This window comes from Leucopleurus acutus (assembly GCF_964270905.1).
Source record: "Leucopleurus acutus genome assembly, chromosome: 9".
Classification (NCBI taxonomy): domain Eukaryota; kingdom Metazoa; phylum Chordata; class Mammalia; order Artiodactyla; family Delphinidae; genus Leucopleurus; species Leucopleurus acutus.
Window position 1 is genome coordinate 94,331,291 of NC_139144.1, and position 14,493 is coordinate 94,345,783.

General features: G+C 43.8%; 1 protein-coding gene across 1 annotated transcript; it reads right to left on the reverse strand.

Moving 5' to 3' along the window:
- Positions 1-751: 751 nt before the first annotated feature.
- Positions 752-9,839, reverse strand: ZC3HAV1L (ZC3HAV1 like; the record flags this gene model as incomplete). The annotated part of the gene is made up of 4 exons (XM_082846131.1): positions 752-1,147; positions 2,383-2,641; positions 8,352-8,487; positions 9,466-9,839. The coding sequence occupies 4 exons, from the start codon at positions 9,837-9,839 to the stop codon at positions 1,011-1,013; spliced, it is 906 nt and encodes a 301-aa protein (XP_082702257.1). The 3' UTR covers positions 752-1,010.
- Between the last annotated feature and the right edge of the window lie 4,654 nt (positions 9,840-14,493).

Genomic DNA, 14,493 nt, shown 5'->3' on the forward strand with positions numbered 1-14,493 from the left:
CGGCCGAGGATGGATCCACGAGAGTTGGATATCATATCATATCCAGTCAACATGCTTTTACGAAAATTAAGGAGCCTATTAAAGGCCAAGTCACATCAGCACAGAGGAGGGCCCCAGCAATTAAAGGGCATGTACAAACTACACAAAATAAAGACACATGGAAAGAAGACATACGGAAGAATATTTACTTGCATATATATATATATATATATATATATATATATATTTTAACCCATGCCCCCTGCAATGGAAGCGCAGAGTCCTAAACACTGGACCGCCAGGGAATTCCCGCATGTATTTTTAAAGAAATGAAAATCAAGAGTATCATTCAGCAACTATACGTGAAGCAAAAGTAAAGAATAACGTAAAAACTTAATATTGTGTGGATTTTAAGAAAAGAGTTATATTCAAAATTTGTTAGAATCAAAATATCCCAGAATAATGGAACTAGTTAAGCAAACAATGATACATTAGTATATCTGTGCATGAAAATGATTACACATGATAAATGTGAACAAATATGGAGAGATGCTTATGGAATATTAAGCAAAAAAAAAAAAAAAAAGAGCATGAAGTGTATGTAGTCCCTGAATACCACAATGTAAAAACTATGTATATGGGCGTACAGAAAAGCACTTGGCTGGGTCTCAGAACAAGTCCGCAGGAGCCTGCCCCTTTAAGAGCTCTGGCCGGCCAGCCCGGGGAAAGCTCTCAGGAACTGCAGGATTTGCCCAGGACTGACCTCATCTACTCTCAGGTTTTACTCTCCCTTTGCCTGTTCAATGTCTAACCTCATCCTCAACCACGCACCCCCAATTTTATCCTCCCAATCTGGCATTTTCTCCTTCTCCATCTTCTTTAATTCTCACCACAACCTGTGAGGTAGGTATCATTATGGCTATTATTAATAAACGATTAAATGAGTGAATGGTTACAAATTAAATCTCAACAGAAGCTTTGTTTTCAGACCTTCCAATTGGACAACATTCTTCTTATTTCACTGACGTCCTCTAAGGTTTACCTGCACATGGCTTCTTGGCTGACGCAGCAGGGCCAGAGACCAGAGGACTGGCCTCTGCAGCCCTAGCTACGTGTACTCCTTGTTTCTCAAGGCCCTGGGAATGCTCAGCAGAGGAAGCTGAATTATCTAAAAAGAAGAAGAAAAAGATGAGGTTTCCTGACATATCCCTTTACTCTAAATTTCTCTAAATTTAGAGAATTTAGAGAATTCTAAATTCTCTAGAATTTCATTCTACATTGGGATCATCAGCCCAGCTAATCAGATCACCGATAAAACTCCCAACACTTTGTATTTGGAGAGTTCGTGTCTTCCGGAGTAAAATATACATATATATTTATATATCTCAACAGCAAGCAGAAAGTCACATTTCCTAGCTAGGAGAGACCCACTAAACAAGACCAGATCAAGAGAATAACAGGCCCTACCCACAGTACAGGGCAGAATGTCCCTGCCACCATTTAGGGACACAACTACACAGCCTCTGATACTGGTACATGCAGAACCCTCCCTACCTTCAAACCACCACTCGTAGTCGGCCACTACCATCCCAACACAAGAAAATTCCATATTAAAGCTTAGGGACTCTGACTTTGATGATCTGGTTTTCCTATCAGCAATTCTCCAAAGCCCACCACCCAATGAAACTGATTTTCAGCTATAAGCAAATCTAATGGAGTAAGTACTCTCGCATTGTGATTTAAGAAAACCAAGCCACACTTTATAGACCTTAAAAAAGGACAGACTATGTGGCAATATGAGAAGATATTTATGATGCTGTAGAACGTGAAAATGAAAGATACTAAACTAATGCAGACTTTGACCACCACTGGACTAGTATTTTCTAGTAACAGGACTGAAGGGCCTGTAATTAAATAGTACCAATTATTATGGATTAGAGTGAGTGGAGTCATATGTGATTTTTATTTTTACTCTCTATTTTCCAAATTCTTCTGTAATGTCGTTAAAATTTCCTAAAAATTTAAGAAAAAACTTTAACTCAATTTAATAAAAGAAAGCCATCCCTACATTATCCTTACCTAGATTCTAGTCACTAGCCCACCTCCCTCCTCTTTTCACCTACCAAAGCGGTTAAGACTGTTCTTCCTACTTCCTGACCCCCAACTTACCGAGCTACACTGTTCAAACACTTGGGCAGAGGCTATTAGCTGGCAGCGCTGAAAATAAACTCCATCCCTTCCCTCCTTTGGTTAGAACCACAGCTCCGTATCATAGAATGTTGACTGATGAAGCTTCCCCAAGGACAGAGCAGCAATTAACCTAGGAAGTGCTTTTTCCCCAGACTCACTTTCAGCTCAGCACTACACTGTTGACAGCGTTTTGTCTACCTCTGAGAGTCTCACCTTTATTTTCAAGCATCTTGTGCAGCTTCATGTGCTTGTAGGTAGCAATTATCTGAAAATTAACGACACTTGGAATATTCAATCCTTGGTCCTGCAGCAGCTGCAGGGATGTAGCGTGAATTAGCTGATGAGACCGCTTGCACTTCGGCAGCCTGCACTCTCCCCTGACAAAGGACTTGCACACGTGAAACTTGTTGCATTTATCCTTGAGGTTGCAGTAACCATACAGGGCTTCACCTTTGTTGTAGAGCAAACAGACCTGGTACAGAAGTGAAGCAACACTTAGGACATTCATTTTCACTGTATCTCTTAAGCCAATAAAGGACAGCTTCTCTAAATGGCACCTTCTGATCATCAGTGGCTATTAAAATCATCATGGGGGCTTCCCTGGTGGCGCAGTGGTTGAGAGTCCGCCTGCCAATGCAGGGGACGCGGGTTCGTGCCCCAGTCCGGGAGGATCCCACATGCCGCGGAGCGGCTGGGTCTGTGAGCCATGGCCACTGAGCCTGCGCATCCGGAGCCTGTGCTCCGCAACAGGAGAGGCCCGCGAACCCCCCCAAAAAAAAAAAAAAAAATCATGGGTGAAAGGCAGATGGGTATATAATAGTTCCTCCACCCACATCTCCCCTAGCTGTTACTAATGTTCAGCTGCCCCTCTCTGACCTTGACTCTCAGTTGGCCCGCCCTCCTATCCCAGAGCCTGTAGCCAATGAGTGACTTCTATGCAGGTACAAAAGGCTGGCCCCCTTGCCTCAAGGCCAGAACCATTCTTCAATGTAATTTTTGCTCTAGAGCCCCGGCATGAATCAAGCCAAGGCCAGACTTCACCTTGCTTGTAGCTCTCCCTTCCCTCTTTCTTACTTTACAGATTTTCCCCAAGGATCCCTCCTTCAATAGATCACATGCACCTAAAACACTATGTCAGGCTCTGCTTCCAGGGAAACCAACCTGGAAGCGTGAACAGATAATTTATTATCCAAACTAGGGCATTTTTCAGGGAGCACTATTAATATTTGCATTGGGACCAGACATTGGTACCTCCTGAGATGATGCAATAGGAAATACAACTTTCCAGGTATTAGCATGAAAGTCTGACATGGCTGGAAACCCCCCAGTCCCAGGCAGCCAGGGACTGTTAGTCACCCTAACAATATACCAAATATACAAAAAATTCTTCTATAAAATCAAGCCTAAATCCAATCAAAGGTCCAGATCTATCAATTTACAGTAAATACAGGGGATAGAGGAACATGTTAAATGATATTAGAGGAACACAATTAGTTAAAGCTAAAATGTGGGAAAATTCTAGTGGACACAAATGACCTGGTTTAAAACAAAATGGTATCAGAGAACAAATGAATGGTTGCCAGAAGGGAGGTGGGTGGAGGATGGGTGAAATAATTGAAGGGAATTAAGAGGTACAAGCTTCCAGTTATAAAATAAGTCATGCGAGATTCATTGTAGTGATTTTTTCATAATGTATGAAAATATTGAATCACTGTTATATACCTGAAACCAATATAATATAATATTGTAAATAATTATACTTCAACAAAAATTTTCAGAAAATAAAAAAATAAGTCATGGGATCAACCAACAAGGGATTAAGCTCCAAAATATACAAATAGCTCATGCAGCTCAATATCAAAAAAAACAAAAAACCAAATCAAAAAATGGGCAGAAGATCTAGGGGCTTCCCTGGTGGCGCAGTGGTTGAGAATCCACCTGCCGATGCAGAGGACACGGATTCGCGCCCCGGTCCGGGAGGATCCCACATGCCGCGGAGCGGCTGGGCCCGTGAGCCATGGCTGTTGGGCCTGCGCGTCCGGAACCTGTGCTCCGCAACAGGAGAGGCAACAACAGTGAGAGGCCCGCGTACCGCAAAAAAAAAAAAAAAAAAAAAGGCATAAGATCTAAATAGACATTTCTCCAAAGAAGACATACAGATGGCCAAGAGACACATGAAAAGATGCTCAACATCACGAATTATTAGAGAAATGCAAATGAAAACTACAATGAAGTATCACCTCATACCTGTCAGAATGGCCATCATCAAAAACTCTACAAATAAATGCTGGAGAGGGTGTGGAGAAAAGGGAACCCTCCTACACTGTTGGTGGGAATGTAAATTGGTACAATCATTATGGAGAACAGTATGGACACTAAAACTAGAGCTACCATATGATCCAGCAATCCCACTCCTAGGCATATATCCAGAGAAAACCATAATTCGAAAAGATACATGCATCCCAATGTTCATTGCAGCACTATTTACAATAGCCAGGACATGGAAGCAACCTAAATGTCCATCAACAGAGGAATGGATAAAGAAGATGTGGTACATACATGCAATGCAGTATTACTCAGCCATAAAAAAAAAAGAATGAAATAATGCCATCTGCAGCAACACGGATGGACCCAGAGATTGTCATACTGAGTGAAGTAAGTAAGACAAAGATATCATATGATACTGCTTATATGTGGAATCTAAAAACATAATACAAATGAACTTATTTACAAAGCAGAAATAGAGTCACAGATGTAAAAAAAAAACAACTTATGGTTACCAGAGGGGAAAGAAGGAGGAGGGATAAATTGGGAGATTGGGATTGACATATACAGACTACTATATATAAAACAGATAACTAATAAGGACCTACTGCATAGCACAGGGAACTCTACTCAATACTCCGTAATGACCTACACGGGAAAAGAATCTAAAAAAGAGTGGATATATGTGTATGTAAAACTGATTCACTTTGCTGTACAGCAGAATCTAACACAACATTGTAAATCAACTATACTCCAATAAAAATTTTTTTTAAAGTCATGGTGATATAATATACAGCATAAAGAATATGGTCAATAATACTGTAATAACTTTGTATGCAGACAGATGATTATTAGACTTACCATGGTGATCATTCCATATGTATTTAAACGTCACACATATGAAACCAACATAATATTGCACATCAATTATACTTCAATCAGTAAGCCAAAACATGGTATGCTGCCTATGATTGTGATGCCAATTTTCTAAAATGAACCCATAATTTTAGTGCAATTCCTACCTCCCCCAAAGAATTCCTATAAAATAGTTTTAGGAATTTGAATGATTCCCAAGCTCATCTGAAAAAGGAAAGAAGTGAGAATCAATTAATGAAAAAAAGAAACAGGAAGCCAGAACAGTTTTTTGAAAAATATAAGCATTAAAATAAAAATGTAAAAAAACTCACAAAATGAGTGTAAGTTAAGGCTTCTACAAGACAGTATTAAGCACATATGGTCTTAATTGCTCAGCTCTAGTAAATCTTGAAGCAATAGATTATTCTGACTTGGGGGCTAGGTCTAGGATCTGTTTTCTTTGATCTCCTGTACATTCTGGAACCAGTATCACACAGTTTAATGAAAGTAGTTTATATTTTAAGATATGATGGTTTGAGTCTCTATGCCCAGTTTATTATAAAAGGATATATAACTCAGGAATAGTTGGATGGAAGAGATGCATAGGGCAAGGTATGTGGGAAAGGGTGTGGAGCTTCCATGCTTTATCTGGGCGCCACTCTCCCGGCACCTCCACATGTTCACCAACCTGGAAGCTCTCCTAAAGCCATCCTTTTGGGTTTGTTATGGAGGCTTCATTACATAGCCATGATTGTTTAAATCACGGGCCATTGGTAATTGAACTCAATCTCTAGGCCCTTTTCCCTCCCAGGAGGTGGGAGTGGGACTGAAAGTTCCAACCTTCTAATCACATGACTGGTTATTAGGGAAACCAGCTCCCATCCCTAGATTACCTAGAGGCTTTCCAAAAGTCACCACATGAACATAACAAAAGTCACTTTTTATCGCTCTCACGTTTGAAATGTACACACTGTTATATTTAAAATGGATAACCAGGGACTTCCCTGGTAGTGCAGAGGTTAAGAATCCGCCTGCCAACGGGACATGGGTTCGAGCCCTGGTGCGGGCAGATCCCATATGCCACGGAGCAACTAAGCCTGTGTACCACAACTACTGAAGCCCGCACACCACAAATACTGAGCCCAGGTGCTGCAACTACTGAAGCCCGCGCACCTAGAGCCTGTGCTCTGCAACAGGAGAAGCCATTGCAGTGAGAAGCCCGCACACCACAACGAAGAGCAGCCCCTGCTCACCACAACTAGAGAAAGCCCACGTGCAGCAACGAAGACCCAACACAGCCAAAAATTAATAAGTAAATAAATAAATTAATTTTTTAAAAAAGTAAAATGGATAACCAACAAGGACCTACTGTATAGCACAGGAAACTCTGCTCAATATTATGTAACAACCTAAATGGGAAAACAATATGAAAAAAAAAAGATACATGTATATGTATAATTGAATCACTCTGCTGTACACCTGAAACTATCACTACATTGTTAATCAACTATAATCCAATATAAAATAAAAAGTTAAAAAAAAATTTAGGAAATTCCAAGGGTCTTAGGAACTCTGTGCCAGGGGCAGAGACAAAGACCAAATATATATTTCTTATTATAAATCACAATATCACAATACTTGCCCCTTATTGATTTTTTATGTGCACTGTACCTATATTACATACTGAATCTTTAGGAGTGTGGCAGAAAGGAATCACCAGGCATTTTCACACACGAGACGTGAGGTACCACTCCTGCCTCATCCACTGTGCTTGTCCAAGGTCCCTGCTGTCTAAGTGGCCGTGTTTTGTGCCACGTGCCACACACCTCCAGTTCCAGATGATTAGACCGAAGGCAGGCTCCTATCTTTTTTTTTTTTTTTTTTTTGCGGTACACGGGCCTCTAACTGTTGTGGCCTCTCCCATTGCGGAGCACAGGCTCCGGACGCGCAGGCTCAGCGGCCATGGCTCACGGGCCCAGCCCCTCCGCGGCATGTGGGATCTTCCCGGACCGGGACACGAACCCGTGTCCCCTGCATCAGCAGGCGGACTCGCAATCACTGCGCCACCAGGGAAGCCCCAAGGCTCCTATCTTAAATGCAGCTAACCCATCAACTGCTCACAGAACACTGACATAGTCTAATATGACAAGATGAGGCTGGACCCAGGGTACTCGGGTAGAAGCCATAAAGAAAAAAATGCATTAAGTTTAACAACTGAAAAATGTTACGCTTCTGTAAGTCAAAAAAACTCATAAACACTAAAGGTAAACAGAAGTTGCACTGCCCCTTCTCTCTGAGACAAAACAGACCGCCCCCCCCTGCCCCCCTATAGCTGCCGCATCCTCCTCTCCCTTCCTGCCAAGATCTCTCGTAATACTTTCTTTGGGGATTCCAACCCTTCTGTTTAAAAAATTCTTTGTGTATAGCTAAACAGATACAAATGTGCTAATTCTGCCATTATAGCAGTTATAATGGGTACCTTTGGAACAACATAATGTAGTTCCAAAACAATTCAAATTAATATCTAAAGCCCCCAAAAAGTAAATGGGGGGGATATTTGTAACAGATGTGACCAAAAAAGGGATCTGTATCGTTAAAGACATCTTATGAATTAACAGGGAAAGACAAACGCCTGGATGGAAAAGTCAACAAAAGTATAAACAGGTAATTCACAGAACACAGGCTTCGTAATCAGACAAAACTAAATTCAAATCTGCCATTTTCTATGTGACCTTGGGCAAGTTATTTAATCGAGCCTCAGTTGCCTCCCCTGTAAAATGGGGACAGGCATACCTCACTCATAGGCTATTAATCAGCTAAGGTATACGAATTACTCAGCATTCAGTAAGAACTCAAAAAAAACAGTAGCCATTATTATTATTTCTATACCACACTTCTTGTGTATAAAAGCCCCAAAAAATCATAGACTGCAGAAAGGCCAGCACTGTATCATACCCACCCCGCCTTCCCCTCAGGCTGTCCTCTGTAAGCAGATTGTTGATGTTCTCCCCTGACTTTTTTCAAGGTGCAGACAATATGAGGGTGACTCCTTAGTGACTCACCTCTGGTAAAAGGCAGGGGTCATTCTGCAAAAGAAGGATCCGAAGCTGGGCCTCATTAAGACCAAACAGTCCCTGGTTTTTCAGGACTTGGATGTTGACAGGTATGTGGATATCATGAGAAAGGGTGCAGGTAGACCTAGAACACAAAGGTCTAGATCAGAGGCCCAGATGAAGGAGGGGCCAGACTGTCAAATCCCTTCCCTAGGGTCACTTTCAACTTGCAGGTGAAGTTACACAATTTTCCATGAACCCATGGATACTACAGTCTAATAAGCTCTAATAATAAGAAAGCTGGGATGAAGCAACTCCCCTCCCAGAGCCATTTAATTCTGAATGAGGATGCTTTAAGGCCAAAGGGACCCCCTCCCCCAGTCACCTGCCTTGACAGAGGGTGCCCGTGGGTGGGTTCTGCAGAGGACCGCACTGGGCCTTCTCCACCCCAAGAGGCTGCGCACCCCACCATCCACCAACCTTAAACAGAAAGCATGCCTCCTCCCCCCACTCCGCTTTCGGGGGCTAGAGGAAACCGAGGAAGACTGGAGTTAGGAGGCCGCCTCTAACGACCTCTTCCAAATCATCCAGCCCTCAGTTTCCTGGAGGGGGGGGGCAAACTAAATCGCTCTTTCTAACCCTAGAGAGCACAGACTCGCGTCTGTAAAACTGTGCTCAAGTGGGAAGGGCCGATCTCTGGATAAAGGATCCATGAATCTCATGGGGTCCTCAAATGGCCCCCAAAGGGCCACTGGTGGAAATGAACGCAAAAATCCCAACCTGATTTATTCCGGCCGTGCTGCGGAAGATCTCGGGGGGCGGGGGGGGGGGGAAGAAGCTGCAATCTGGGGCGGGGGAAGCTGTTGAGAAGTCCAAGTCCGGACGATCTTCCGCCTCATTCCGCAGCTGGGAGCGCGGGGAGGCCTCCCAGCGAAGGACCCTGAGGGGCCCCTTCCCGGGGCTTTCCTTCCGCCCTTCCGGAGGGGGACGTCAGGCCCGGACCAACGACCCCTTTTCTTACTGCTTAGCTGGGTCCCGCTTCCGGCTGGCCAGGCCAGGCCCGCGGCCCGTGCGCCCTGACCGCCGCGTCCCACCCGCCGCCCCGACCCGTCCGCAGCCTCACCAGCAGTCGCGGTTCGGGCACTTGCCCATCATGTGGCGGCGGCAGAGGTGCAGCTGGTCGCAGGCCTGGCACTCGCCGCGCTGGTAGCGAGCGCAGAGGCGCGCGGAGGACACAGCGACAACCCGCCAGGCCGAGGGGCCGCCGCCGCCGCCCGCGCAGCCCTCGCCGGCCGCCACCTCGGCCTCGGCGTCCCACGGGTCCTCCCGCACCTCCACCTCCTGCAGCAGGAAGCGGTCGGGCCCGGCCTGGCGCAGCACGTCCCGTAGCCGGGCCTCCGAGAGCTCCACGTGGCCGCGCAGATCCTGCAGGAACATGCGGCCGCCGTGGGCGCACAGCACCTTGGTGAGGAACGAGCATACCGTGGGCTCCGCCATGGTCGCGGCCCGGCTCCTTGTGCGGAAATCCGAGGCGGGCAGACTCCTCCCAGTCACGTCCACGACTACAAACCCCGTTCCCGGGGCGGGCCGGGGGGAGGGTGGGCGAGGGGCGGCCGCCCGCGGGCCGCGGCGCAGAGAGACGGGCCCCGGGGCCTGGGTCCAACCTGGGCGCGGATCGGGCGGGGACAGACTTGACTGAGCGCCTGCTCTGCTCCAGGCACCGTTCAAGGTTAAGTCCTCGTCTGGAGGGGCTCGTATAGTCGGGGGGAATCTGAGATACTGGTAAGGGCTACAAAGATGAAACAGGGAATGTGGTAGAAGGTGCCTAGCTGGACGGCGTTAGGTAGCTGGGAGAGGAAGACCTCAGGACCTAGCCACTAGCCACAGTTGAGCATTTGAAATGTGACCAGTGCGAGTTGGAACGTGCTTCAAGTGTGAAATACACATACACCAGATTTGGAAACTTTAGAATGCAGAGAGTGTAAACTTCATATTCATGATGTTAAACTGATAATATTTAAATAAAACGTTATTATAATTTCATCTGTTTCTTTTACTTCTAATGTAGCTATGAGACAATGTAAAATGGCTCACTTTATATTTCTGTTGGACAGCACCTGTTTAGACCTGTACATTTATTAAGGAACTATCTTTTTGCCCAACACCGCGCTGATTTAATGACTATTTTTTGAGCCAACCGCTAATGCAGCAACAGAGTATAAAGATGAATAAAACATAATTGAGGAACTCAACTAGCCGAGTTGCTGTCTTAAGGGCGGTTGTGAGGATTAAAGGAGTAAATGTCACATAAAGAAGCCAAAGAGGAAGGCCACTTTAGCTTCCAGATGCCAGAAGACCTTCTCTGCCGTGTTAAGAAATTTGGGTTTACGGAAGACTTTGGGAAGCTACTGAAGGAATTTCCGCTGGCAAGTGACAGTGATCCCTCTGCCTAGAATGCTCCCCCACACCCCTTTCTAGATGTCTCCTTTTTGTCATTCAACTCTGAGCTTAAATGTCTTCTCTTTAGCAAGGCCCTTCCTAAAGTAGCACCCAGGTCTCTGCATGGAACTTATCACTCATGTCTTTCTTCTTACTTATTTATATATTTGTAGAATTCAAACGTGTGAAAGCAGGAATTTTGTGTGTCTTATTCCTTGCTGTATCCCCAACACTTAAAAACAGTGCCTGGCTATATTGTAGGATAGGTGTTTTTTATTTTGTTTTTGTTTTTTAAAAAAATTTGTAGTTGATAATTTTTCAAGCAGGAAATTAGAGGACAGTGAAATAAGCACCCATATATATCTATTTCCTCGTGTTATAAAATCTTAACACTTCGTCCTATTTGCCTGATTGTTTTGGCTGAGAACTTGTAAGTTTCAATTTCAATTTCTAGATAATTCAATCCTAAATACTTCAGTAGGCATGACTTTTAAAAATGGTAAATTTTCCTACATAATCCTAACATCATTTTCATAATTAACAAAAGTAACTGTAACTTTCCTTAACACTTCTAATGTAGGATAGGTGTTTTAGAAAGATCCCTGGCAGTAATGAGAATGGATTTCTAGAAAAGCAGGACAGGATAAGGAATAACAGAAGAGAAACAGGAGTTGAGGGATTATCATCTCAATTTTTATGGTGTTGTTTGCAGTGGGCAGTCCAAGAGAAGATGCTCAGTGGGCAGGTGTATTTACAAGTCAAGAGCTTAAGAAAGATTGAAGAGACTATCTATTTGAGTGACATCAGAGTACTAGTAATTGGAGCTGTGAGAGTTGATAAGGTCACTCAGCACAAATAAAGTGAGGAACAGAGATGGGAGGATAGAACCTTGGGGAGTAGCAACATCAAACATTTCTGAAAAATTGAGAGCCTGCTACGGCAAAGTAAATAAACAAATGGAACAAATAACTAAGTGGAAAAACTCAAACATCTGTTCATGCTTGGTTTGATGCCACTTTGTATATTTGAATGTAGGTGTTTTTGACAGCAATGGGTTGGCTATACATTGTTTTATTTACATTGAAGTCCATATCAAATGGCAAATTTTACCTTCACTTTAATCATATCTATGTTGCCATATAAAGGTTTTCTCTCTCCATCCAAAGCTTTATGATTAAAAACGAATGAGGGGCTTCCTCGGTGGCGCAGTGGCTGGGAGTCCGCCTGCCGATGCAGGGGACACGGGTTCGTGCCCCAGTCCTGGAAGATCCCACGTGCCGCAGAGCGGCTGGGCCCGTGAGCCATGGCCGCTGGGCCTGCGCGTCCGGAGCCTGTGCTCCACAACGGGAGAGGCCACAACAGTGAGAGGCCCGCGTACCGGAAAAAAAATAAAAAATAAAAAATAATAATAATAAATAAAAACGAATGAGTGGGGACTTCCCTGGTGGCACAGTGGTTAAGAATCCGCCTGCCAATGCAGGGGACACGGGTTTGAGCCCTGGTCTGGGAGGATCCTACATGCCGCGGAGCTACTAAGCCCGTGCGCCACAACTACTGAGCCTGCACTCCAGAGCCCGCGAGCCACAACTACAGAAGCCCATGCGCCTAGAGCCCGTGCTCCACAACAAGAGAAGCCACCGCAACGAGAAGCCCGCGCACTGCAACGAAGAGTAGCCCCCACTCGCCGCAACTAGAGAAAGCCCACGTGCAGCAACACAGCCAAAATAAATATAAATAAATAAATAAATTTATTTTAAAAAAAAAGAGTGGAGAAGGGCTTTTGAAGGAGTGACTGATAGGACAATTCTGCTGAAGATCATTTACATTTTTTTAACTTTTGTGCCTCAGCCTGGCCCTGTTCCCACCCCTAAGGTGCGTCAGCAGTTTCCAGCGTCTCCCTGTCTCAGCCCTTAGAAAAAAGATGTGCCAACCAACTGCAGGCTTCTGCATCACAGCCACCCCACCTTCCCCTGGCAGTGTGCTAAAGGCTCCTTGGTCATTGAGTCCTGGAATGATGAAGCTGGAAGGGGCAACACACATCCTCTATCCCCCATTGAATAAACGGGTGTCTGCAATTGATTATCTTTTTGGAGATACCTGGAAATAGAGCAAATAAAAGCAGCAGAGCCAAAATTAATATTTATTTCCTTTTATTAGATAATCTCAAATGGAGCTTGGAGAAGAACAGGAAGGAATACAACTACTGAATTATAAGAAGTTGAGCTTACGTTATTCAACAAAATTTATCCAATGTATCAGCATATCAAGCAGTCAGCTAGGTATCTGGCGTGGCACAGTGAACAAGACAGGGTGACTCAGCTCTCATGGAGCTCACATTCTAATGCGGAAAGCAGACAACGCCAGGTTGGACAGATGCTTAAAATGAACAAAGTAAGGCGCAAAGTGTTTTAAAAACCAGAGATCCGGGAGGCAAGCATCCAATTTAATCTATAGAAGGACTCCTTATGGAGGTTAGTAAGCTAATCTAAAGATGCTAGGTGTTAACTAAGTGGTTCTCACTGTGGTATTTTAGAAATTGACAGATTGTCGGCTTCACAATAATTGCGGACTTTTACTGGCATTGAGTGGATGTAGCTAGGGAAAACAGATGCCCTGCAGTGTATGGGTTAGTCCCCCACAAAGAATTATTCGGTACCCTATACGACTTTCTAATGTCCTCTTGGACATTTATGTAGGACTTACAGCTCGCCTGAGAAAATATAATTCCTTTTCTCCTCTTAGACAATCTGTAATTTGTCTTGTCCTATTATCCTTATTTCAATTAACGTAACTACGCTCTTTCCCTTACCACGTACAGAGAAGGTATATGGTCTGTTATGACTTACCCTAATACTGGTTTTCATTCTGGTGTCACCCATACTAATAATCTTTCCTTCTCCTGTACTTCTTTACAGGAAATAGCCTCTGATCGACTCTTAAATCCAGACCTATTCACTATAAGTAGAAGTAGGTATCTATTTCATGATGTCGTATAGCGTGGTCATGCTGGAGCATTTATACATTGATATTCATTTTATCTTTATTACAAACTTCTTTCCTTCTGTTTCTCCATTATAATAGATAGGGCAGTAAATTGATTTCTTAAGAAATTCATGTAGATTGTAGTATCTGAATCATCTCAGGACAGCAAAGGGGATGTTACAAATTGCTCTGAAAGAGGTGAATAGATCTGATGGGGTTTGTGGTTGCCACCATAGTGGCAGTGGGGGAGAGGGCGCTACTGGCATTTAGTACGTGAGAGCCAAGTATGCTGAATATATTGCAATACGTTGGACAGCTCCTCACAATAAGTAATTATTCTGCATGCTATACGAATTTTGAATGTCTCACTAGACATTCGTGTATGACCTAGAGCTCGCCTGCAAGAATATAGTTATTTCCTCATTTTCTCCATTTCGACAATCTGTAGATTTTCTCTTTTTTTAAGTTTATTTTATTTTATTATTATTTTTTTAATTTTTAAATTTTTTTGGCTGCACCACACAGCATGTGGGATCTTAGTTCCCCAACCAGAGATCGAACTACTGCCCCCTGCATTGGAAGCACGGAGTCCTAACCACTGGACCACCAGGGAAGTCCCTAGATTTTCTTGCATAGTATCTTCATTTCAGTTAAGGTGGTTTCGTTCTTTCTATTATAGAAATAAGTATTATCATATGCAGATAAGTTACTGTATCACTAGTTTTTTTTT